Source organism: Ammospiza caudacuta, chromosome 5 (genome assembly GCF_027887145.1).
Source record: "Ammospiza caudacuta isolate bAmmCau1 chromosome 5, bAmmCau1.pri, whole genome shotgun sequence".
NCBI lineage: Eukaryota > Metazoa > Chordata > Aves > Passeriformes > Passerellidae > Ammospiza > Ammospiza caudacuta.
Genome location: NC_080597.1, coordinates 77803344 through 77827659, shown reverse-complemented (window position 1 = coordinate 77827659; position 24316 = coordinate 77803344). Strand labels below are relative to the sequence as shown.

The following is a 24316-nucleotide window of genomic DNA, read 5'->3' as shown; positions in this document are numbered from 1 at the left end:
GATGTGACCCCACACACAGGTGTGACACCACACACAGATGTGTTCCCACACAGGTGTGACCCCACATAGACGTGACCCCGCGCACATATGTCACCCCACACACAGATGTGACCCCCAGGACACGACCCTGAGGCTCGGCGTCCCCATCCCGCGGTGTCCCCGCACTCGGGGCTCCGTGCCGCCCCTGCCCCAGGGACAGCGGGGCCCTGCCCTGGTGTCAGCCCCGGTGTCCCCGCGGCGTCCCCGGGCAGGGACGGCCCGGGCCATCCCCATCGCCGGCCCTGGGGGGATCCCGGGATGCGCGGCCGGTCCCGGCACCCCCGAGCGGGGTCCCCCCGGCACCCGCACCCGCACCCGGCCGGGGGTGATGCAACCCCGCCCGGCCCTTGCGCCTCCCGCCGGCCCCGCCGCGTGTCGGGACATGTGCGGCGTGTCGGGACACGGCCGGGACACGGCTGGCTCCGTGCCGGGACACGCTGGCTCCGTGCCGGGCACGGGCACCGGCCCCGGTAGAGACCCGGTCCTGCGCTGGCCCCGCTCCGGGCAGGGCTGGCCCAAGGCGGCTCCTGGGGACACCGGCGGGGTGGGCCAGCGGTGACCGGGGGTGGCACCGAGCCGCAGGTGTCCCTGTGCCATGTACCCATTGCGGCACGGCTCGGCCATCGGCCGGGTGCGGCCTGGCAGCGGGGTGGCCGTGCCCGTGTCCCCATGTCCCCGCATCCCCGTGTCCCCGTGTCCCCGCATCCTCGTGTCCCCGTGTCTCCGTGTCCCCGTGTCCCCATGTCCCCGTGTCCCCGCATCCCCACTTCCCCGCATTCCCACGTCCCCGCATCCCCGTGTCCCCGTGTCCCCGGTAGGAGCCACACCCGGACCCCCGGCTGCAGGGATCACGGGGGGCTGTGCGGGCACGGAGCAGGGGACACCCGCTGTGACCTCCTGGGACAGCGACAGGGACGGGTACCCGGCAAAGGTGACAGCGGGGACGTGGGACCGGAGCGGTGCCGGAGGCTGGGAACGGGAAAAGCGGGCTGATCCAGCCTGGCAGCGCCCGGGGCCGTGCGGGTGTGACTGTCCTGTGCCAGGGTGGGACGGGCACGGGGACACCGCTGGGGTCTGCACCGGCGGGGGCGGGACCGCGGGGGTGGCACCGACAGCGCAGGGATGGCGCTGACACGGCGGAGATCGGCACTGACCCCGCAGCGGTGGCGCTGCAGGGACCGGTGGCGGCGGGCGGTGCCGCGGGCCGTGGTGGCAGCGGTGACGCGGCAGCAGGGGCTGTGCGGGACCCGCAGGGGCAGCAGCGGGCACAGGGAGCGCAGGACACGGGCACGGGGACGGGAACGGGGCACGGGGACGCGAGGCACGTGCAGAGCCCCGTCGTGCCGTGTGCCCGGGATCCTCTCGGGAAAGAGCTGCTGCCGGGGACGCTGGGGACGCTGGGGACACTGGGGGTTGCTGGCGTTCCTGGAGATGCTGGGGACACTGGGAGCACTGGGGACACTGGGACACTGAGGATGCTGGTGACAATAGGGATGCCGGTGACCCTGGGGACCCTGGTGACCCTGCCGTGTCTGCAGGCTGAAGGAAGCGGTTCCTCCCCTCTCCCGGCAGCTCCCGGCCGTTCCCGCGGCCCGCACACGGAGCCCGATGTCCCGGGGTGTCCCGGACACGGAGCCCGATGTCCCGGGGTGTCGCTGTCACCGCTGCCCAGCGGGACGCGGCTCCGGGGCCGTGTGAGGCCACCTCGGGTGTCCCGGCGGGCCCAGGGATTGGGCAGGGACCGCTCGGTTTGGGGGTCCCGGCTGTGCCCCCCGGGAGTCCCAGCAGCAGCCAGGGGCGCTTTTTGGGGGGCGGGTGACCGGAGCCCGCCCTGCCCCGGGGCCTCAGCCAGCAGGCAATTAAGCTAATTAAAACTTCTCCTGGGTTCCCAGGGCCGGGAGCCAGCGGAGAGGAAGAGGGAAAGGGAAAGCGCTGCCGAGCCCGGGGACAGAGGGGGTGACCCGGGGACGGCGGCTCCCGGTGCGGGTCCAGCTGTGGCCCGTGCCGGGGTGGCCGTGAGGGGACAGACGGAGCCAGCAGGGCCGGGCAGGGACAGTGCAAGAGGCGCCAGGGATGGCGATCCCTGAGGAGGAGGAGGGCAGGGAAACTGGCCCTGCCCCTGCTGTGGGCCGGGGGCTCAGCTGCACCCCTGCCGTGTCCCCAGAGCCCCCTCCTCGTGCCCAGGCTGCTCCTGGTGACACGGACCCTGGTGACCTGACCCTGGTGACACGGTTTGTCCCCGGGGGTGACAGCGGCTGGCCCTGCCCCGCGCGGGGACCCGCACAAGGGGAGCCCGGGATGGCGCTGGGGTCGCTGCGGGGGCGCTGGCGCTGCGCCGTGCCGGGTGACAGATGTCACCTCTGTGTCCCGGACCCCACGGGGTGACACCCGCGGGCACAGCCCTGGGGACACCGCGGAGGTGGCGGCGGGCTCGGGGGTCCCAGGGTGTCCCGCGTCCCCCCGCCCGCGGCTCTCGGCCTTGTTTCCAGCCGGGTTTTCCCTCTCGCTGGGTTTTCCCTCTCTCAGCCCGGACCGCGGCAGGGATTCCCGGGGGTCGGGCCGGATCCAGCCGTGCCCCCCGCCCCGCTCGGGGCCGTGTCCCGCCGCCCCCGCCCGTTCCCCCCGCGCCGGGATCAGGTGCTGCCCCAAATCCCCCCGCACGGGGCCGGGTGTGTGCAGCCTTTGTGTCCCGATAATGCGGAAGAATCCCAGCGATTCCGGGCACGCGGAGGCCCCCGGCCCTCGGCCTGGGGAAGAGGGGGGAGCGGGAGCCCCCAGCCCCGGGTCCGGGCCGGCTCGGGCTCCTGGGGGTGCTGGGGGGGTCTCCCCCGCTCCCCCCGGACCGCCGGCTCCAGCAGGGTGGGGGTCCCGGCCGGGGGTCCCAGCGAGGGGAGCTGTGAGGACCCCTCCCCTGCCCAGCTCAGAGGCAGCCCCCGGGAGCCCCCCGGAACCCCGGGATCCCGGTTTGGGGGAGCTGCTGCCCGGCAGGAGCGGGGCCGCTCTGATCCCTGCGGATTTACATTCCTGAGCCGTTCTGCAAGGCGCCATGTGATGCTTTAAACACGGAATCAGCCCGGGCAGGACCGGGGGTGCTGCTGCCCCCCGAGGGGGCGCACGGGGCTGTCCCTGCTGGGCTGCACTGGGGGGCTCTGTCCCCCCGGCGTCCCCGCAGGGCAGGGGGTGTCGGGGTGCCCGGGGGGTGCCAGGGAGGTGCCCGGCGGTGCCAGGCGGGAGGGCACGGCCGGGTTTGGCAGGGCACGGAGCGACGTGGCACGGGGCAGCGCGGACCCGGCCCGGCCGGGGGGCTGCCCAGACCCCCCGATAGTCCCAGTCCCGTCCCTCTGCCCCCCCAGCCGAGTCCCCCAGCCCAGCCCGGCCCGGCCCGGCCCCAGGGCCGCTCCCCAGCCCCGGCCCTGCGCCGGCAAGGTCCCGGGGGCAGCGGTACCGGGGTGAGGTTCGGGCCGGGCTCGGCCCTGGGCTGCTGCGGGGCTGGGGAGGGGCCGGGGAAGGTGCGAAGGCTGTGCCGGGCAGAGGGGCGGGGGGCAGTGCGGGGTCTGGGAGGAGCAGTGCGGGGTCTGGGACGGACACAGCGGGGCCGGGGCGCTGCGGGACTCGGGGGCTGCGGGAGCGGTGCCGGGAAGGTGCGGGGCCGGTGCGCGGCCTGGGCTCCGGGGCCGGTGCGGAGCCGAGGGCGGCGCGGGGCTGCTGCCGCTGCCGCTGCCGCTGCTGCTGCTCCCGCCCGCGGCTCCTCCCGTCCCGCTGGGCCCCTCCCGCCCGCCGGCCCCGGCGATATTTAACCTGGGCCAGGGCGGGGAGCGGCAGCGCCGAGCGGGGACGGAGCCGAGCCCGAGGCAGCGCAGCCCGGTCCCGGTCCCGTTCCGGTACCGCCGGGACCCCGCGCCGCCCCCGCTGCGGCACAGGCAGGGAGCGGAGCGGGGCCAGCACGAGCAGGGGCCGCCACCCCGAGCCGGAGCCGGAGCCCAGCGCGACCCCCGCGCCGAGCCGCCCTCCCCGTGCCTCCCGCCGCCGCCGCCGCTCGTCCCGTCCCGTCCCGTCCCGTCCCGTCCGGCCATGCGAGCCCCGGCCCCGCTGGCGCTCGGTTGCGTCAGCTTCGCGCTGTGCCTGCTGGAGCTGCCCCACGGGCGGGCCCTGCCGCCGCGCAGGTGAGGGACCCTGCCCGATCCCCGCTCGATCCCTGCTCGATCCCTGCCCGATCCCTGCCCGATCCCTGCCCCCATCTCTGCCCGCACCCCTGCCCCGCTCGTCCTGCCCACCCGCACCCCCTTTTCCCGCACCCCCTGCCCGCCCCCTCCCCGTTTCCCCCGGAATGGGGGCCTGGGGGGTCCCGGGGCAGCGTCTCCTGCAGGGCCCCCACCCCGGGGACGCGGTACCGGGCGGGGGGTGCGGGGTCCCGGCCCCCGCCATGGGCGCTGGGGCCAGGTGTGCCAGGCGTGCAAAGGTGTGCCAGGTGTGCCAGGTGAGCCAGAGCCGCGGGGGCTGGCACACGCCGGGACAGGGATTTTCTGTGTGCGGGATCTCGGGGGTGCCCGGGGCCGCTGTGGGTGCCCGGTGGGGTCTCTGGGGCCGGGCCGCCCCCCGTGTGACCGTGCCCACCCCGCACGTTCGGGTGCGTGTCCCGGCTCGGGGAGCGCGTCCGGACCGGCCCCGGCGCCCGGGGATCCCCGCCTGGCTCGGGGGGTGCGGGGGGAGCGGCCCTGGCACCGCCGGCCGTGGGGGGCACCGGGGCATCCGCAGGGCACCCCCTGCCATGGCTGGGCTGCGGTCCTGTGGGGCACGGGACGAGGGTTAAAATGGGGAGAAATATTAAAAAAAGGGAAAAGAGAAGGACGGGACTGAGAATGGGACCCAAAGCTCCGAGTTCCTTGGAGCTGAGGAGGGGTCCCCCGAGGAAAAGGCGTCCCGGGATAGGGGCACTGAGGCCGGGGCAGCTCTGTGGCCCCGTGGGGGTGCCCGGAGCCCCCCGCGGTTACCGGGGCACGTGGGTGCGGGGCAGGGCCCGTGGGAACGGAGCCGGGGGGGCTCCGGCGGCTGCCCGGGGGTGTCGTGTGTGCGGGACACGTGTCCGTGTGCTCGGGGTACGTGTGTGCCTGCAGGTAGAGGCTGCTTCCTCCTCCTCCTCGTCCTCCTCCTCCTCGTCCTCCTCCGCCCCTGCGGAAGCGCCGGGCTCAGCGGCGCCCGGTGCCCCCCGAGCCGCAGCCGCGTCCCCCTGACCGCGTCCCTTCTCTCCGCAGGGCCCCCCCGGCTCGGAGCCCCCCGGAGCGGATCCCCGCTCTCCCCGGAGCGCCCCCGGCCCCGCAGCCCGTGGGGACCCCGCGGCACCGAGCCCCGGTTCCCCGGCACGGCCCGTGGGCCGACCCCCGGCACCGCCCGCCCGCCCCGCGGCCCCCGCCGCGGCACGGCCGGCGCCTCGTCCTGCGGCACCCCCGGTGGGACCCCCGGTACGATCCCCCCCGGTGGGACCCCCGGGCCGGCCGCGGCCGCCGGCACGCCGGGGCGCACCTGGTGCGGGTGGGCTGCGTGCTGGGCACCTGCCAGGTGCAGAACCTGAGCCACCGCCTGTGGCAGCTGCGGGGACAGTCCGGCCGCCGCGACTCGTCCCCCATGAACCCCAACAGCCCCCACAGCTACGGCTGAGCGGGGGGCGCGCCCCCGCCCCGCGGGACCCCCCGAGCACCGCCGCGGGCTCCTCCGGGCGCCGGAGCCTCCTGAGGGAGCACCGGGGCGGCCACGGATGGACAGCGGCACCGTGGGACTGCTGGTGGCCCGGGATGACCAACGGGATCCGTGGTGGCCCGCGGTGGCCCCAGGGACCGGCGGTGGCCTCACAGACTGAAGGTGGCCTCACAGACCGGCGGGGGCCCAGAGCGACTCACGGCGACCGCTGCTGGCCCGCGGTGACTCTCGGTGGCTCAGAGTGGCCCCTGGTGGCCGGTGCTGGCCCGCGGTGACTCTCGGTGGCTCAGAGTGGCCCCTGTGACCGCTGCTGGCCCGCGGTGACTCTCGGTGGCTCAGAGTGGCCCCTGGTGGCCGGTGCTGGCCCGTGGTGACCCGTGGTGGCCCGTGGTGGCGGCAGTGGCCAGTCGGTGCGGGGCAGGTCCAAGGGCCACCGGGAATCCCGCTGACCGCAGCAGCACCGGAACCTTGTGCAAGACGCTCCTGCTGACTCAGCATTCCCGTGCGGGCCGTGGCACCCCCAGGGCACCCCCAGGGCCCCAGCCCTTCCCCAGGGTGACACTGGGGCTGTGGGACCCCGCAAGGACAGGGCACGGGGACCCCGCCCGGTGGGACGGGGATGTGTGACCCAGGTCACTGTCCCACCCCCTCCTGGGGGCAGCTTGAGCAGCCGCCCAAGAGCAGCAGCCCCACTCCCTCCAGAACAGCCCTGGCCTTCCTGGGGCACCCCATTCCCACAGGAATGTGCCTGTTCCCCCAGCGCACCCCGTTCCCAGAGCACCCCAATTCCCAGAGGAATGTGCCTGTTCCCCCAGAGCACTCCATTCTCAGGAACACCCTATTGCTGGGAACAACCCTCTTCCCAAGAACACCCTCTTCCCAAGAACACCCTATTTTCAGAGAACCCCCATTCCCAAGAACACCCCATTCCCAGAGCACCCCAATCACGCCAGGAGCTCCCCAGCCCCCATTCCCCAGAGCACCAGGATGTCCCCTGGGTGCCACACGGACGGAGCTGTCCCCGGGTGTCCGTCCCCTGGGTGTCCCGGGACTTCCCAGACCCCATAGAGCTGCCGAGGGGCGCTGGGGGATCCCGAGGGGTGTGGGGGTCCCCAGGCCTTTGTCCCCTCCCCTGGGTGCCCCCGCTGAGCCTGGGGGGTGCCCGACCCACCCTGGCCCAGGTCGCAGCTTCCCGGGAATCCTGGATTGTGTGGAATAAATAAAACGTGTGAGGAGGAGCTGGGCTGGGGCGTGGTGATCCCAGGGGGACGGGAGCTGGGATGGGGCACGGTGATCCCATAGGGAAGGGGATGGGATGGGGCACGGTGATCCCATAGGGAAGGGGATGGGATGGGGCACGGTGATCCCATAGGGAAGGGGCAGGGATGGAGGGTGGTGATCCCAGGGGGATGGGATATGGGATGGGATATGGGATGGGGCACGGTGATCCCAGGGGGATGGGATATGGGATGGGAGCTGGGATGGGGCACGGTGAGCCCATAGGGATGGGATATGGGATGGGAGCTGGGATGGGGCACGGTGAGCCCATAGGGATGGGATATGGGATGGGATATGGGATGGGGCACACTGATCCCCTGGGGATGGGGCAGGGGGTGGGCAGGGGGCAGCCGTGTCCAGGGACAGGCACTGAGCCCCTCAGGAGCAGGAGGTGACGGGTGGGGGCTGTGTCCGCAGGGCCGTGGGGACAGACGTGGGGACAGTGGGGGCACACACATGTGTGTCTGTGCCTGTGCCCACACGTGTCTGTGCCTGGTTATGCCCACACGTGCCCATGTCCGGCCGCGTCTGTGCCCTGTCCTGGCCGTGCCCACACGTGTCCATGCCCACCCGTGCCAGCCCGTGCCGTGTCACACCCGTGCCATCGCCTCCCCGGGGCAGCGCCATCCCGGTGTCCCCGCTGTGTCCCCAGGGCCGGTTCCTCTCCCCGTGTCCCTGCGGGGTCACTCGCGGCCCCACCCGGGGGTCCCCAGCTCGGGGCCGGCCCGGGGGTCCCCAGCCCCCCCCCCCCCCGGCGGGCGGGGGTCAAACATTAACCGGGGCGGGTTAACTGGTCACCGATTGTCACCCATTGTCCCCGCGGCGCCGGGCGGGCCCCCCGCGCCACCCCCGCCATAAAAGCGGGGCTGAGGCGGCCGCCCCCAGCCCCGGAGCCCCCAGCCCCAGCATGAGCAGCCTGCAGGAGGTGAGCGGGGCGGGGGGCTCCACCGGGGGGGGACAGACACACCTGGGGGGGGGGGGCGGCACGGGACAGACACACCCGGGCCACCCCAAACCCAGGGACAGAGGGACCCCTTGGCGATGTCGCCCCTGCTGTGGGGTGCCCCCCCACCCCACCCCAAAGGGTCCCAACTTGGGGGGTCCCGAGGCGACAGGGAGCTGCCCCCACCCTGGGCAGGGTTGTGGGGACAGGGCCAGCCCGAGGGGTGTCCCACAGCACCCGTGGGGCTGGGCAGAGACCCCCAACAAGGACCCCTGGACCGCTGTCCCCATCTAGGGACAGCCGGGGCTGGACCCCCCCAGGGATCGGGGATGGCACCCCCAGATCCGTCTGTGCCCCGGGGGACAGTGTGTGGTGATCTGTGACACCATGTGACACCGTGTGACACGGTGATAGTGTGCGATAGTGTGTGACAAAGTGTGACACCGTGTGACAAAGTGTGACATTGTGCGGCAGTGTGTGATAGTGTGTGACAAAGTGTAACAGTGTGATCCCACACGACCAGGTCTCTCCTTGGCGCCAGTGTCCCCCGTCCCCAACCTCCTGTCCCTGTCCCGCAGAGCCTCGGCCAGAGGAGCAGGACAGGACAGGACCCCGATCCCCTCTGTCCCTGTCCCCTGTCCCCATCCCGGGGGCAGGATGGGACCCCTGATCCCTCTGTCCCTGTCCCCTGTCCCCATCCCGGGGGCAGGATGGGACCCCTGATCCCTCTGTCCCTGTCCCGCGGTGCCCCATGGGACCCCTGAGGCGCTCCGGTCCCTGTCCCCTGTCCCTGTCCCCGTCCCTCGGTCCCCACGCGGGTCCCCCTGAGCCGCTCTGTCCCTGTCCCCCATCCCTGTCCCCTGTCCCCGTCCCTCGGTCCCCACGCGGGTCCCCCTGATTCCCGTTCCCCGCAGGGCCCCGACTCCTCCGAGGAGCCGCAGCCCGGCAAGGCCAAGAGCGAGTTCCGCAACTACACCGTGAGTGGGGGTCCCGGGGGGCGGGGGTCCCCAACCGGGCGGGTCCCGCGGCTCCGGCTGTCCCCAGAGCACCGGGCAGGGTGCGGGGACACGGGGGGAGCCCCCGGAGCGCCCCCAGCCCCGGTGCTGCCCCGCAGGAGGGGAAGCTGATCGACCGCGTGTACAACACCTACCGGCTCATGCACACGCACCAGACCGTGGAGTTCGTCCGCAGGAAGGTGCGAACGGCCCCGGGTCCCCCGGTGTCACCCCCTGTCCCTCGGTGTCACCCCCTGTCCCCCGGTATCACCCCGGGTCCCCCGGTATCACCCCGGGTCCCCCGGTGTCACCACAGCGGGGGTGTCCCAGCCCCGCCGCCCATGCCAGCCCGTGTGGGGGCACCGAGGGGCACCGGCCCCCGGGGCTGGCAGGGGATGGCGCTGTCGCCACGTGTCGCCGTCCCCAGAGCGCCCAGTACGGCTCCTGCTCGCAGCGGAGGATGAGCGTGATGGAGGCGCTGGAGCTGCTGGACCAGCTCGTGGACGAGTCGGACCCCGACGTGGATTTCCCCAACTCCTTCCACGCCTTCCAGACGGCCGAGGGGATCCGCCGGGCGCACCCCGACAAAGGTGGGGCCGGAACCCGCCCTGTGCCCCGCCGGGTGCCCGGCCCGGGGGTGACACGGCCCCGCCTGTCCCCCCAGACTGGTTCCACCTCGTGGGGCTCCTGCACGACCTGGGCAAGGTGCTGGTGCTGTTCGGGGAGCCCCAGGTGAGCGGCACGGCGGGGAGGGGGCTCGGGGGGTCCCCCCGCGGCCGGGGAGCCCTCGGGGGGCGCTGTGACCCCCGTGCCCCCCGCAGTGGGCCGTGGTCGGGGACACCTTCCCGGTGGGCTGCAAGGTGCAGAAGTCGGTGGTGTACGGGGACTCCACCTTCCACGAGAACCCCGACACCAAAGACCCCCGGTACAGGTGAGCGGGACCCCCGGGGGGTTGGGGGCTGCACCCCCGGCCCGGCTGGGCTGCAGGGGGGGGTCCAGCCCCTCAATCCCCACCCCATCCCCAGCACCGAGTACGGGATGTACCAGCCCGGCTGTGGCCTGGACAACGTCCTCATGTCCTGGGGCCACGATGGTGAGTTTGGGGGGCTGAGGGGAGGGTTCCCTTCCTGGGGGCAGCAGCCCCTGCCCTGAACGGGGCTCTGGTGCCCCCCGGGGCTGTGCTGAACCCCCCCTCCCCACTGCCCCCTTCGCATGGGCTGCAGCCCTTGGCGTGGGGCAGGGGCTGCTCTTTGGGGGGCTGCAGCTCCTGGGGGGGCTCTGTGACTCTGGGGGGGCTCTGCACCTCTCGGGGTCCCTCCCCGGTGGGGGTCCAGCCCCTCCCCACGCCCACCCCCCTTTTCAGAGTACATGTACCAAGTGATGAAGTTCAACAAGTTCGCCCTGCCCAAGGAGGTGAGCTCAGCCTGGGGGGGGCTCGGGGACCCCCGGGGGGTTTGGGGGTGCGGGGGGAGCACCCTAACCCCGCGTCCCCCCCACGCCAGGCCTTCTACATGGTTCGCTTCCACTCCTTCTACCCCTGGCACGCCCACGGTGACTACGGGCACCTGTGCTCGGAGGAGGATCGCCGCATGCTGCCCTGGCTCCGCGAGCTCAAGTGTGTGCCAGGGGGGGTCTGGGGGCTCGGCCGGGCCCCCCGAGGCTTTGGGGGGTGCAGCCCCCCGCCCTGACCCCCCGTTTGCCCCCGCAGCAAGTTCGACCTGTACACCAAGCAGGAGGAGCTGCCCGACGTGCAGCAGCTCCGCGCTTACTACCAGGGCCTCATCGACAAATACTGCCCGGGGCAGCTCTGCTGGTGACGCCCCCGTCCTGCAGGGGGGACCCCCGAACCCTGCTGAGCCCCCCCCGAACCCTGCTGGGACCCCTAAACCCTGCCGGGCCCCCCACAGCACCCCCAGACCCTGCCCTAGGGCTCCACAATAAACCTGCTCTGCTGCACCCCCGTGCCAGTCCCCCTCCCCACAGGACCCCCCATATCCCAAATCCAGGAGAGCTGCAGGGTTGGAATGTCAAAGGCTTTAATTAGAAAATTATAGGAAAGCTCTGGGCTCGGGCTGAGCCGGGCAGGGGGAACCATGAGATGGGCAGAGCCCGCAGGGAGGAGCACCCCAAAGTGCCAGGGGGGACCCCAAAGTGACCTGAGGGGCTGGGCAGGGTAACCGGAGGGCTGGCACTGCCCAAACTGCCCCAGCCCGCGGGCACAGAGCCCCCACCCGCCCTGAGCCCCTGACCTGTGCTGAGCCCCCACACTGTGGAGCCTGGAGGGGTCCCCAAGGGGCCCCTGGGTACTGGGGAGGGGTCCCTCGACATTGGGGCCAGGTTCCCAAGGGGTCCCCGGGCATTTGGGCCGGGTCCCCAGACACTGGGACACGTCCCCAAGCAGCCCCCGAGCCATAGGGAGGGGTCCCCAGGAGTGCCTGGACACTGGGGAGGTGTCCCCAGGTAGCAGTGGGAGGTGTCCCCAAGGCCTGGCTGTGTCCCCAGGTAGCAGCGGGAGGTGTCCCCAAGGCCTGGCTGTGTCCCCACAGGCAGTGGGAGGTGTCCCCAAGGCCTGGCTGTGTCCCCAGGTAGCAGCGGGAGGTGTCCCCAAGGCCTGGCTGTGTCCCCACAGGCAGTGGGAGGTGTCCCCAAGGCCTGGCTGTGTCCCCACAGGCAGTGGGAGGTGTCCCCAAGGCCTGGCAGTGTCCCCACCCCACATGGCCACACCGTGCTGAAGGCACTGGCCCGGGCTGGGGTCCAACAAGCGCTGCCCCCCCAGCCGGGGACTCCCTCCCTGCCCCCCATTTTTGGGGGGCTCTGGGGGCTACTTCTTCTTCTTGTTGGCCTGCCGGCCCTCGGGCCGTGCCCCCTCTGCGCCCGTGCCCCGTGTCCCCTCGGTGCGCGCCCCCTCTGTGCCCCGCGTCCCCTCGGTGCCCCGGGCCCCGTTGCGCTCCCCCCGGTCCCGGGCCCCTTTGTGGCGGGCGGGGGGCGGCCCCCGGCGGGCCAGGGCCCGCAGCAGCCCCGCGGTGGCCGCCACCAGGTAGAGGGACCAGAGCAGGGCGGGGCCCGACACGGGCTGGCACAGGCGGCGCACGGAGCTCAGCAGGCGCGGCAGCAGCGCCTCGGCCCGGCGGCGAACGGGGGGCTTGTCCTGGGGGCAAGGGGAAATGGGTCAGGGGGATTGTCCTGGGGGGGAAAGGGGGCAGGGGGAAATGGGTTAGGGGGATTGTCCTGGGGGGGAAAGGGGGCAGGGGGAGAGGGGGTCAGGGGGATTGTCCTGGGGGGGAAAGGGGTCAGGGGGCTTGTCTTGGGGAGAATGGGATCAGGGGGGATTGTCTTGGAGAAAAAATGAGGTTGAGGTGGGGAAAGGATTGGAGGTGAGGGAAAAGGGCCAGGGGTTGAAAAAGGGGATCAGGGTGAGGGATCAGGGTGAGGGAGGGAAGAGGGTCAGGGGTAAGGGAAGGGGGGATCAGGGGCTGATAAAGGGGATCAGGGTGGGGGAATGGGGGAATGGGGTCAAGGGCTAAGAAAAGGGGTCAGGGCAAGTGAAGGGGCTCAGGGAGGGAGGTGGGGCCAGGGGAACAAGGGATGGGAAAGGGGTCAGGGTCCAGGGAGAGAGAGGGATGGGGGTCAGGGGTGAGGGAAGGGGGCATCAGGGGCTGAAAAAGGGGTCAGGGTGGGGGAAGAGGGTCAGGGGGCAACAAAATGAGTCAGGGGAGAGGGAAGGGGGCTTGGGGGGGTTAAGGGTGAGGCAAGGGGATCAAGGTGAAAGAACAGAGGGTCACGAGCAGTGGAATAGGGTCAGGGAGACAGCTGGGGGCAAGGGAAGGGGGGTCAGGACCGTGGCAGGGGGTCAGGGGTGTTGAAGGACAGGGTCAGGAGCCAGGGAGGGTCTCAGAGCCCAGGGAGGGGTCACGCCGTGCCCACCTTGAGGCCGTGCTGGCTGAGCAGGGACTCCAGCGTGGGATCTCCCAGGGACACGGATGGGAAGAACTCCTGCACGTGCTGCCGCCGCCACCACGGAGCTGGGCCTGGGCTGGGGGCACAGGGGGCTCAGTGACCCCAAACCAACCCCCCCCAGGGCTAGGCTGGGGGCACAGGGGGCTCAGTGACCCCAAACCAACCCCCCCCAGGGCCGGGCTGGGGGCACAGGGGGCTCAGTGACCCCAAACCAACCCCCCCCAGGGCCGGGCTGGGGGCACAGGGGGCTCAGTGACCCAAACCCTCCCAGGCCGGGCTGGGGGCTCAGGTGACCCCAACCCCCCCCCGAGCCCGGGCTGGGGGCACAGGGGCCCCTCCCCGCTCACCTGGCCTCGCTGGGGGATGTGAACCAGTACTTGTAGAGCTGGGCCCGCAGGAAGGTGGGCGGGCGGGCGTGGAACGGGTACCGGGACTCGTCTGTCTGCACCAGGCGGATCACTGCGGGACAGGGGCACAGATGGGGACACCCCAAACCCAAACAGGGACACCCAAACACACCTGGGGACACCCCCAGGGCTGTGGGAATAACCCAGTCATGGACACCTCCAAGGCTGTGGGGACACCCTAAATCCATCCAGGGACACCCCAAACCCAAACAGGGACACCCTAAAACCATGGTGGCACCAATGCTGGGGAGGTCCCATCACACCCTGGGTCTCCAGAGGCCCCAGCCCCCTGTGTCCCCTGTCCCCAGAGCCCCCAGGCCCCGGTGACCCTGTCCTCAGTCACCAGACCCCCCAGCCTCCCATGTCCTCTGTCCCCAGTGCCCCCATCCCCAGAGCCCTCAGCCCCCCTGCTCCTTGTACCCAGCCCCCGTGTCCCCTGTTCCCCCAGCCCTTGTGTCCTCTGTCCCCAGAGCCACCCAGCCCTTGTGTCCCCTGTCCCCAGAGCCCCCAGCTCCTGTGACCCCTGTCCCTAGAGCCCCCAGCCCGTGTCCTGTGGCCCCTGTCCCCCCAGCCCTCCATGTCCCCAGCCCCTGTGTCCCCTGTCCCCAAAGCCCCCATGTCCCCTTTCCCCCATGTCCCCTGTCACCAGAGCCCCCAACCTCCGTGTCCCCCGTCCCCAGCCCCAGAGCCCCCTGTCCCCAGAGCCCCCTGTCCCCCATGTCTCCTGTCCCCCATGTCTCCTGTCCCCAGAGCACCAGCCCCCCAAGCCCCCAGCCCCCTGTGTCCCCTGTCCCCACCCTCCATGTCTCCCATCCCCAGCCCCCGTGTCCCCTGTCCGTGTGTCTGACCGTCGGGCTGTCCCTGCAGCAGGCGCAGCACCAGGGCGCTGAACCAGGGGCTGCTCTGGTGGGGCCCGAGGGCGGCGAACCAGAGCTGCCAGTCCAGGCGGGGCTGGTGCGGGGCCACCACGGCCGGGGCCGCGCTCACGTTCCCGGGCTTGTACATGAACTCGATCTCCTGGGGACGGAACGGCTGCCATGGCAACGGGGACAGGGACACCCAGCCCCAGCCACGGCCCGGAGCCGCCCCAGCCCAGGAAAGGGACACTGCCACCCAAAATCCCGGGATTCTGTGACAGGGACACTCTGGAACCCAGCCCCAGCCAGGGCCACCTCAGCACAGGAAAGGGACATTGCCACCCAAAATCCCGGGATTCTGTGACAGGGACACTCTGGAACCCAGCCCCAGCCAGGGCCCGGAGCCGCCCCAGCCCACGAAAGGGACACTGCCACCCAAAATCCCGGGATTCTGTGACAGGGACACTCTGGAATCCAGCCCCAGCCAGGGCCTGGAGTCACCTCAGCCCCAGGAAAGGGACACTGCCACCCAAAATCCCAGGATTCTGTAAAAGGGACACCAACCCAGCCCCAGCCAGGGCCCAGAGTCACCTCAGCACAGGAAAGGGACATTGCCACCCAAAATCCCGGGATTCTGTGACAGGGACACTCTGGAACCCAGCCCCAGCCAGGGCCACCTCAGCCCAGGAAAGGGACATTGCCACCCAAAATCCCGGGATTCTGTAAAAGGGACACCTCTGGAACCTGATCCAGCCATGGGCACGGTTCTGTCCATGGTCACCACAACCTCAGGAAAAGACCATTCCCACCCAAAATCCCTGGATTTTGTGACAGGGGCAGCACCAACCACAGCTGACCCAACCATGTGTCTCATCCTCCTTGGGGTCACCTCAGACCCAGGGAAAGGACATTCCCACCCAAAATCCCAGGATTCTGGGGCAGGACACCTCCAGAACCCGATCCAACCAAGGGCCTGGTCCTGCCCAGGGTCACCACAGCCTCAGAACAAGGACCCAGGGTGACTCCATCCCAGCGAGGGACAGGATGAGAGGAAACAGCCTCGGGTTGCAGCAGGGAAGGTTTAGGTTGGATATTGGAAAATTCCTCCTGGAAAGAGGTCCCCAGGCCTGGCACAGGCTGGAGCCTCCAACCCCCAGAGAGAATTCAAAGTCATGGATGTGGCACTTGCAGGGGACACAGGCAGTGGTGGCCCTGGCAGTGCTGGGCATGTTTGGACCCCACGATCCCCATGTTCCAACCAGGCCAACTGCACCATTCCCTGCTCCTGCCCTCTGCTGCCCCTTGCCCTTGGCAGGAGGAGCTCCAGGGCAATTCTTTGGCAGGAAGAACTGGGCCTTGGGACTGCATGAGCTCAGAGCCCCTTCCCAACCCTGATTCTGTGTCCCCACCCTTGGCTCAGTGTCCAGATGTGCCCAGCCCCCAGACTCTGTGTCCAGCTGTGCCCAGCCATGCCCAGCCCAGACTCCCCATCCAGCTGTGCCCGTTCCTGTGCCCAGCCCAGACTATGTCCAGCTGTGCCGAGCCCAGACTCACCATCCAGCTGTGCCTGTTCCCGTGCCCAGCCCAGACTCTGTGCCCGTTCCCGTGCCCAGCCCAGACTATGTCCAGCTGTGCCAAGCCCAGACTCACCATCCAGCTGTGCCCAGCCATGCCTAGCCCAGATTCTGTGTTTAGCTGTGCCTGTTCCCGTGCCCAGCCCAGACTCACCGTCCAGCTGTGCCCATTCCCATCTCAGGCTCTGTGCCCATTCCCACGCCCATCCCAGGCTCTGTGCCGATTCCTGCGCCCAGCCCAGGCTCACCGTCCAGCTGTGCCCATTCCCATGCTCATCCCAGGCTCTGTGCCCATTCCCATGCCAGGCTCACCGTCCAGCTGTGCCCAGCAGTGCCCAGCCCAGGCTCACCGTCCAGCTCTGCCCATTCCCGTGCCCACCCCAGGCTCTGTGCCCACTGCCGTGCCCAGCCCAGGCTCACCGTCCAGCTCTGCCCATTCCCACGCCCACCCCAGGCTCTGTGCCCACTGCCGTGCCCAGCCCAGGCTCACCGTCCAGCTCTGCCCATTCCCGTGCCCATCCCAGGCTCTGTGCCCATTCCCATGCCAGGCTCACCGTCCAGCTGTGCCCAGCAGTGCCCAGCCCAGGCTCACCGTCCAGCTCTGCCCATTCCCATGCCCATCCCAGGCTCTGTGCCCACTGCCGTGCCCACCCCAGGCTCTGTGCCCACTGCCGTGCCCATCCCAGGCTCTGTGCCCATTCCCCTGCCCAGCCCAGACTCTGCGCCCACTGCCGTGCCCAGCCCAGGCTCACCATCCAACTCTGCCCATTCCTGTGCCCATCCCAGGCTCTGTGCCCACTGCCGTGCCCATCCCAGACTCTGTGCCCACTGCCGTGCCCATCCCAGGCTCTGTGCCCACTGCCGTGCCCAGCCCAGGCTCTGTGCCCACTGCCGTGCCCAGCCCAGGCTCACCGTCCAGCTGTGCCCGTCGTAGCTGCCCTCCAGGATGACCTCGGGCCGGCCGCCCACGCCGGTCATCCTGCGGAAGAGCCCGTAGGAATTGACCACCTGGAATCGCTCCACGGCCCCGAACATCTGGTGGATGCCGGGCCACAGCTTCCCGTTGGACTCGTGCTCGATGTAGGTGAAGGGCACCTGGGGGGCAGGGGGCTCTGTCAGGGCCTGGGGGGTTTGGGGGTGCCCAGTGCCCCCCGGCCCCCAGGCCTCACCAGGCTAACGGCGAACAGGCCCACGGTGGCCGAGGCCATGATGGCCCACTGCAGGGTGGCCCAGAGCTTCCAGAAGCATCCCCGGACACAGGCACAGCTGGGGGGGCACAAACGGGGGGTTATGGGGGCAAAGAGGCTCAGCCCCCCCGGTTTGGGGGGTTAAAATCCTCCCACACTCTATCTGACAGCTTAAATCACAGAGCAGGGTCACCCCTTCCCAGCTCCCAGGGTGTCACCTCAGTGTCCCCAACGCCCCTGGGGGCACCTCAATTCCACCTACACCCCTGGGGGCACCCTGATTTAACCCACACCCCTGGGACCACCCCAGTGTCCCCCTACACCCCTGGGGACACCCTGGTTTCACCCACATCCCTGGGGACACCCCGATGCCCCCCACACGCCTCAAGGGCACCTCGGTGTCCCCCACACCCCTGGAAACACCCTGGTGTCCCCCACACCGCTGGGATCACCTCAGTGTCCCCCACACCCCTGGAAACACCCCAGTGTCCCCCACACGCACCGGTACATGGCCACGAGGATCTCCCAGGACAGGGACAGGGAGGCCACCCCCACGAGTGGCAGTGTCACCGTGCGCAGCCACATGGTGAACTCGTGGTAGGTGAAGGCTGCAGGGGGGACAGACGTGGGTCAGGGACAGACATGGGTCAGGGACAGCCCCTGTGCCCAGGGAGGGGCACACAGCTGTGCCCTGGCACGTACCCACTTTGGAGTCCAGCAGTTTCTTGTCCCAGTCCAGCTCCAGGCCGAAGTAGTGCACGGTCCAGCAGAGCAGGAGCCCGTAGGTGCAGAGCTCCAGCAGCGTGCCCAGCACTGAGCGCAGGCTGGGGGGCCAGCCTGGGGCACAGAGGGGGTCAGAGCCTGCCTGGGGCCCCCCTGGGCACAGCCCCTGCCCTGGGCTGAGTGTGGCAGCTCCCACAGCGTCCCCTGTCCCCAGGAATGCCCCCTCCCCTCCCCAGCCTGGGGTCTCACCGTTGCCCTGCCTCCCGCGGGGCCGGCCCAGCCAGCGCCCCACGTGCTCCTCGTCCAGCAGGGAGAAGGCCAGCACGATGGTCAGCACGTTGAAGAAGTTGTAGTTGCCCGTGAGGATGATGAGGACCTGCAGCAGGACCTGGGGGGCACAGGGGGGATTTGGGGTGTCACAGGGACAGAGGACACTGGGCACACCTGAGCAGCACCTCCAGTGCGGGCACCTCAACTCCCAGTGCCAGCCCCAGCCCTGGAGAGGCCCCCATGGGGACCCCCGGGCACAAAGAGACCCAGGGCTGTCACAGACACACATTTTTCTTTATGTCCTTTTAAAGTTTTAAACCTGCTTTACCTTCCTACTAATCCTATCTCACAACAAAAAGTGAATACACTAATAATTAACCAACACTAAACCCACCACACTCATTAGCACACCACACAAAAAAATCTTAAAATTAATAAAATCCCAAATTAACAAAAAGTGATACACCGGTAATTAATGAACATTAAACCCACCACACCCACTAGTACACCACCTAAAAAAATCCCAAAATTAATAAAATCCCAAATTAACAGAGTGAATACACCAGTAATTAACCAACACTAAACCCAGTACATTCACTAGCATACCACACAAAAAAAATCCCAAAATTAATAAAATCCTGAATTAACAGAGTGAGTACAGCAGTACATTAAATCCACCACACTCACTAGTACAACACCCAAAAACTCCCCAAATTAATAAAATACTGAATTAACAAAAAGTGAGCACACCAGTAATTACCCAGCACTAAACCCTCCACAGCAATTAGCACACCACCCAAAAAATCCCAAAATTAATAAAAACACAAATTAACAACAAGCAAATACACTAGTAACTACCCAGCATTAAACCCACTGCACTCACTAGCAACTACCCAAAAAATCTTAATAAAATCTGAAATCAACCAAGTGAGCACACCCGTAATTAACGAACATTAAACCCACCACACTCACTAGCACACCACCCAAAAAATCCCAAAATTAATAAAATCCCAAATTAACAAAAAGTGAATACACCAGTAATTAACCAACACTAAACCCAGTACACTCACTAGCACACCACCCCAAAAAATCCCAAAATTAATAAAATCCCAAATTAACAAAAAGTGAATACACCAGTAATTAACCAACACTAAACCCAGTACACTCACTAGCACACCACCCCAAAAAATCCCAAAATTAATAAAATCCCAAACTAATAAAAAGTGAATACACTAATGATTAATGAATACTAAATCCACCACACTCACTAGTACAACACCAAAAAAATCCCAAAAGTAATAAAATCCCAAATTAACAAAAAGTGAATACACCAGTAATTAACTAACACTAAATCCTTCACAGTGATTAGCAGATGAAAAATCTTAAAATTAATAAAATCTGAAATCAACAAAAAGTAGATACACTAATAATTACCCAACACTAAACCCATCACACTCACTAGCACTCCACCCAAAAAAATCCCAAAATTAATAAAACCTCAAATCAACAAAAAGCGAGTGCACCAGTAATTAACAAACATTAAACCCTTCACACTCACTACCACACAATCCAAAAAATCCCCAAACCAATGAAATCCCAAATAACCAAACCAAAACCCCTGCAGCAGCCCCTCTGAAGTGCAGGACGCCCACTCCAGCCCAGCCCCTGGACGCAGTGCCCAGTCCCACCTGGCAGTAGAAGGCGAAGAGGCGCAGGCGGCGCAGGGGCGCGAAGAAGAGCACGGGCACGGCCACCTCGATGACGTAGGTGGCCACCACGCTGAGCTTCTGGAACCACACGGGCAGCTGGTGTGCCAGCCACGCCCCCGGCGTGGGGATGCACTGCGTCTCGTAGTGGTACGTCAGAGCTGGGGGGCACAGAAACGGGGGCTCGACAAAAATCCCAAAGATTCACCCCAATCCTGGGTAATCCCGGCTTTTGCCATTGCAGAGTATAACCAGTGCTAACCACGGAAAAGCTTCTCGGGGCAAAAATGGTTCCAAATGAAGGGGTATCTTGGGGCTGGGGGATACAGGGGACTTTGGGAGGACTTCCATAATCTACTTCCCAAAAACTGAACCTAATTTGGGGTTAATGCCAGTTTTTCCCATTGCAGACTACAAGCAATTCTGGGAATTCCAGAATTGGAATTCAGAATTAAGTGGTATCTTGGGGCTGGGGCACACAGCAGGCTTTGGGAGGGCTTTCCATAACCTGCTTCCCAAAAATTCCCTGGAATTCCAGGCTAATAGAGATTTTTCCCCATTGCGGAATAGAATCAGTACTAAATAGGAAAAACCTTCTTTGCAGAAAAATCCAAATTAAACTGTACCTCAGAACTGAGGCGGCATAGGGGGCCTTTCCATATTCTACTTCCCAATAATTCACTGGAATTCCAGGCTAGTGACTGAACCCCCAAAGCTTCACACCCTTAACAACACCTGAGCCCCCAAACCTGCACCCTTCACCTGTGAGCCCCCCGACAGCCGAAACCCCAAACCTGCATCACTCACCAACACCTGAACCCTCAAACCTGCACCCCTGCGATCCCCCCATGCGGGGCAGCAGCTCAGGAGCTTCACAACCCCTAAAACTGGGGGATTCTCCCCAGTAGCTGAGCCCCCCTCACCTGTGAGCCCCCACCAGGTGGGGCAGCGGCTGGTGAGCTTCACCACGCCCGAGGCGAACATGAGGCGGAAGAGGAGCCAGCGCACGGCCCAGAAGGTGACGGCATCGTGGGGCCTCCAGGCCGGGGACCCCCAGCGCAGCAGGCGCAGGGGGGCCACCAGCACGGCCAGGAACCCGGCCTCCAGCAGCAGGCTGTCCCTGGGGAATGGGGGGGACAGGGCTGAGACCCCCACCCTGCACCCCACAGGGGCTGGGAACACGGGCATGCCCTGTATGTGGGGCTGGGGACACAGGTGTGTCCTGTATGTGGGGCTGGGGACACAGGTGTGCCCTGTATGTGGGGCTGGGGACACGGCCGTGCCCTGTATGTGGGGCTGGGGACACGGCCGTGCCCTGTATGTGGGGCTGGGGACACGGCCGTGCCCTGTATGTGGGGCTGGGGACACAGGTGTGCCCTGTATGTGGGGCTGGGGACACGGCCGTGCCCTGTATGTGGGGCTGGGGACACGGCCGTGCCCTGTATGTGGGGCTGGGGACACGGCCGTGCCCTGTATGTGGGGCTGGGGACACAGGTGTGCCCTGTATGTGGGGCTGGGGACACAGGTGTGTCCTGTATGTGGGGCTGGGGACACAGGTGTGCCCTGTATGTGGGGCTGGGGACACGGCCGTGCCCTGTATGTGGGGCTGGGGACACAGGTGTGCCCTGTATGTGGGGCTGGGGACAGGGCCGTGCCCCGTATGTGGGGCTGGGGACAGGGCCGTGCCCCGTATGTGGGGCTGGGGACACGGCCGTGCCCCGTATGTGGGGCTGGGGACACGGCCACCCCCTGCTCCCCATCCCACCGTGCCCCGACCCCAGTCCCCCGAGCCCCCCACATCCCCTGCCCAGTTCCCAGAGCTCCCTGTGCCCCTCACCCCAGTCCCCCGAGCCCCCCACCCCACTGTGTCCCCTGCCCCCTGGGCAGCCCCTTGTCTTGGTCCTCACAGCCCCTTGTGCCCCCCACCCTGGCCCCCAGAGCCCCCCGACCCACTCCCCAGGACCCTCTGTGCCCCCCACCCAGGGGGCCCAGGACGGTTCCCCAGCCCTGAGCCCCTCAAAAGCCCCAAAGGTGAGGGGGGGTTGCCTGACTCACCACTGGAAGTACAGGAACACCTGGCCCACCTGCGGAGAGGGAGCAGGGTGGGGATCAGCTGGGGGGTCTGACACCCCCAGACCCTTCCCCATGGGGAGAGGGGTGGGCACAGAGCCCTGGGCCCCCTGGCACGGGAGCAGTGGGAGGTGACAGCCCCCTTGGGAGGGATGGCCTCATACAGATCATCTGTCCTTCCTTAATTCCTGATTTCAGAGGGAAGTGAAACCTCCTCCTCTTCCTCCTTCTCCTCCTTCCCCCACACCCAGCTCTGACCCATGGGAGCTCCAGCCCCAACACCAGGGAGGATCCAGGGAATCCTGGGATGGTTTGGGTGGCAAGGGACCCCAGAGCCCCTGCAGTGCCACCCCTGCCATGGCAGGGACACCTCCCACTGTGCCAGGCTGCTCCAGCCCCAGTGCCCAGCCTGGCCTTGGGCACTGCCAGGGATGCAGGGGCAGCCCCAGCTGCTCTGGCAATGCCAGCCCAGGCAGGAATTCCTCACTGCCAAGATCCCTCTGGCAGTGGGAGCCATTCCCTGTGTGCTGTCCCTGCATCCCTCATCCCCCTGCAGCTCCAGGCCGGGCTGAATCACCCTGGGACAGTGTGAGGTGTCCCTGCCCATGGGGGCTGGAATGGGATGGGATTTACAGCTCCTTCCCACCCCATCCTTCCCTGATTCCATCACTGTGCCCCCCCGGCACACCAAGAGCTGGCAGGACAAGCCACCCCCCGCCGTCCCCGCTGTCCCCGCACCTGGTACAGTGACAGGTAGAACATCCTGAGCAGGGCGAACACCAGGCAGTCCCGCAGGCAGTCGCAGAGCAGCGCGCCGAGCGCCGCCAGCATTCCCAGCAGGCAGAGCAGCTCCATGCCCTGCTCCGTGTCCAGCCCCAGGCGCGGCCCCAGCCACAGCAGCGTGGGGACATCGCGCAGCTGCTCCCACAGCCCCTTCCCGCTCAGCCGCAGCACCCGCCGCGCCGGCAGCAGCCCCTCGCGGCCGTACAGCCCTGCGGGGACGGGCAGTGAGCACGGAACGGCAGGGAGAACCGGGAATGCACACGGCATGCCAGGGAGAGCACCCGGATTAAACGCGGCACGCCAGGGAGAACCGGGATTGAGCGCGGCACGAACCCGCATGCCCGGGAGAACCGGGAATAAACCCGGCATGCCAGGGGCAACACGGATTGAGCACGGCGTGCCAGGGAAAACTGGGAATAAACACGGCATGCCCGGGAAAGCCCGCAATAAACCCGCCATTCCCGGGAGAAAGCCCGGCATAAACCCGGCACTCCAGGGAAAACTCGGCTTAAACCCGCCATTCCCGGGAGAAAGCCCGGCATAAACCCGCACATTTCCCCGAGAACCGCGGCATTCCTGGGAAAAAGCCGGCACTCCCAGGAAACACCCACAATAAACCCCACATTCCCGGAACGTCCCCCGAGGAGCCGGCGCTGCTGCCGGGACAAACCCGAGGCACCGGGAGCGCGACCCGGCCTCAATCCCTGCCTCCAGCCCGGCCACCCCTGCCTCCAGCCCCCGGGAAGGGCCCAGGTGCGAGGCAGGAGCTGCCAGAGCCACGTGGAAGGGACGGGCGGTGGCGGCTGCTGCGGCTCAGGGACACCGGGGCCGCGCCGGGACCGCCGGTGCTCCCGGGAAGGGGAAACGAGGGAGGGAAACGGGAGGAGGGAAAAGATAACGGGGATACGGAGCGATCGGCCCGGCAGCGGGACGGGCACGGACTGTCCCTGCCCCGGCTCCGCCGGTCCCCTCCCGACCCCGATCCCGCTCGACTCCACCGGCCACGTCCCCAGCTCTCTCCCGGCTCTGCCCCGGTTCCCCCAGCCCCACTCCCGGTCCTATCTCGGTTCCCCGGCCCCATCCCGCTCTCCCGGCCCCACTCCCAGCTCCGTCCCGCTTTCCCCGGTCCCACTCCCGTCCCCATCCCGGTTCTCCCGGCCCCGCTCCGATCCCTGTCCCGGTTCCCCCGGTCCCGATCCCGGCTCCTCCGGCCCCACTCCCATCCCTATCCCGGTTCTCCCGGCCCCGCTCCGATCCCTGTCCCGGTTCCCCTGGCCCCACTTGCGGCACAGTCCCGGTTCCCCTGGCCCCACTCCCGTCCCTATCCCGTTTCCCCCGCCCCAGTCCCGGCTCTATCCCGTTTCCCCCGCCCCAGTCCCGGCTCTATCCCGGTTCCCCCGCCCCAGTCCCGGCTCTATCCCGGTTCTCCTGGCCCCACTCCCCGCTCCGTCCCGGTTCCCCCAGCCCTGTCCCCGTTCCCCCACCCCCACTCCCATTCCTTTCCCGGTTCCCCCGGCCCCACTCCCATCCGTACCCTGGTTCTCCCGGCCCCACTCCCGTCCCTCTCCCGGTTGCCCCGGCCCCACTCCCGGCTCTGCTCCATTCCCCCATGCCTATCCCGCATGCCCCGGCCCCACTCGCGGCTCCGTCCCGGTTCCCCCGCCCCACTCCCGGCAGTGCCCGCCGCGGTACCGGGGATCTGCACGTAGAGGGAGCCGAAGGCGGCGATGTAGACGGCGGCCAGCCCGGCCAGGAACAGCGCCCGCGGCCGCGCCAGCTCCCCCATGGCGGCCATGGCGGCCCGGCCCGGCGGCGCGCGGCGCTGACGTCAGC

General features: G+C 67.9%; 2 protein-coding genes across 2 annotated transcripts; one reads left to right on the top strand and one right to left on the bottom strand.

Moving 5' to 3' along the window:
• Positions 1 to 7907: 7907 nt before the first annotated feature.
• On the top strand, positions 7908 to 10898 carry MIOX (myo-inositol oxygenase). Its single transcript, XM_058805749.1, has 10 exons — positions 7908 to 7936; positions 8869 to 8931; positions 9069 to 9149; positions 9377 to 9539; positions 9614 to 9681; positions 9771 to 9880; positions 9975 to 10042; positions 10313 to 10362; positions 10452 to 10564; positions 10658 to 10898. Exons 1-10 carry the CDS (start codon positions 7919 to 7921, stop codon positions 10764 to 10766), a joined length of 843 nt encoding a protein of 280 aa, XP_058661732.1. The 5' UTR covers positions 7908 to 7918; the 3' UTR covers positions 10767 to 10898.
• Positions 10899 to 10989: 91 nt separating this feature from the next.
• LMF2 (lipase maturation factor 2) lies at positions 10990 to 24278 on the bottom strand. The gene is made up of 15 exons (XM_058805986.1): positions 24018 to 24278; positions 22746 to 22893; positions 22439 to 22692; positions 21686 to 21714; positions 20554 to 20750; positions 19613 to 19791; positions 17904 to 18042; positions 17634 to 17768; positions 17434 to 17539; positions 16914 to 17010; positions 16657 to 16839; positions 14162 to 14330; positions 13254 to 13365; positions 12874 to 12982; positions 10990 to 12097 (listed from the first exon to the last, which is right to left on the bottom strand). The coding sequence occupies exons 1-15, from the start codon at positions 24276 to 24278 to the stop codon at positions 11771 to 11773; spliced, it is 2445 nt and encodes an 814-aa protein (XP_058661969.1). The 3' UTR covers positions 10990 to 11770.
• Positions 24279 to 24316: the final 38 nt, after the last annotated feature.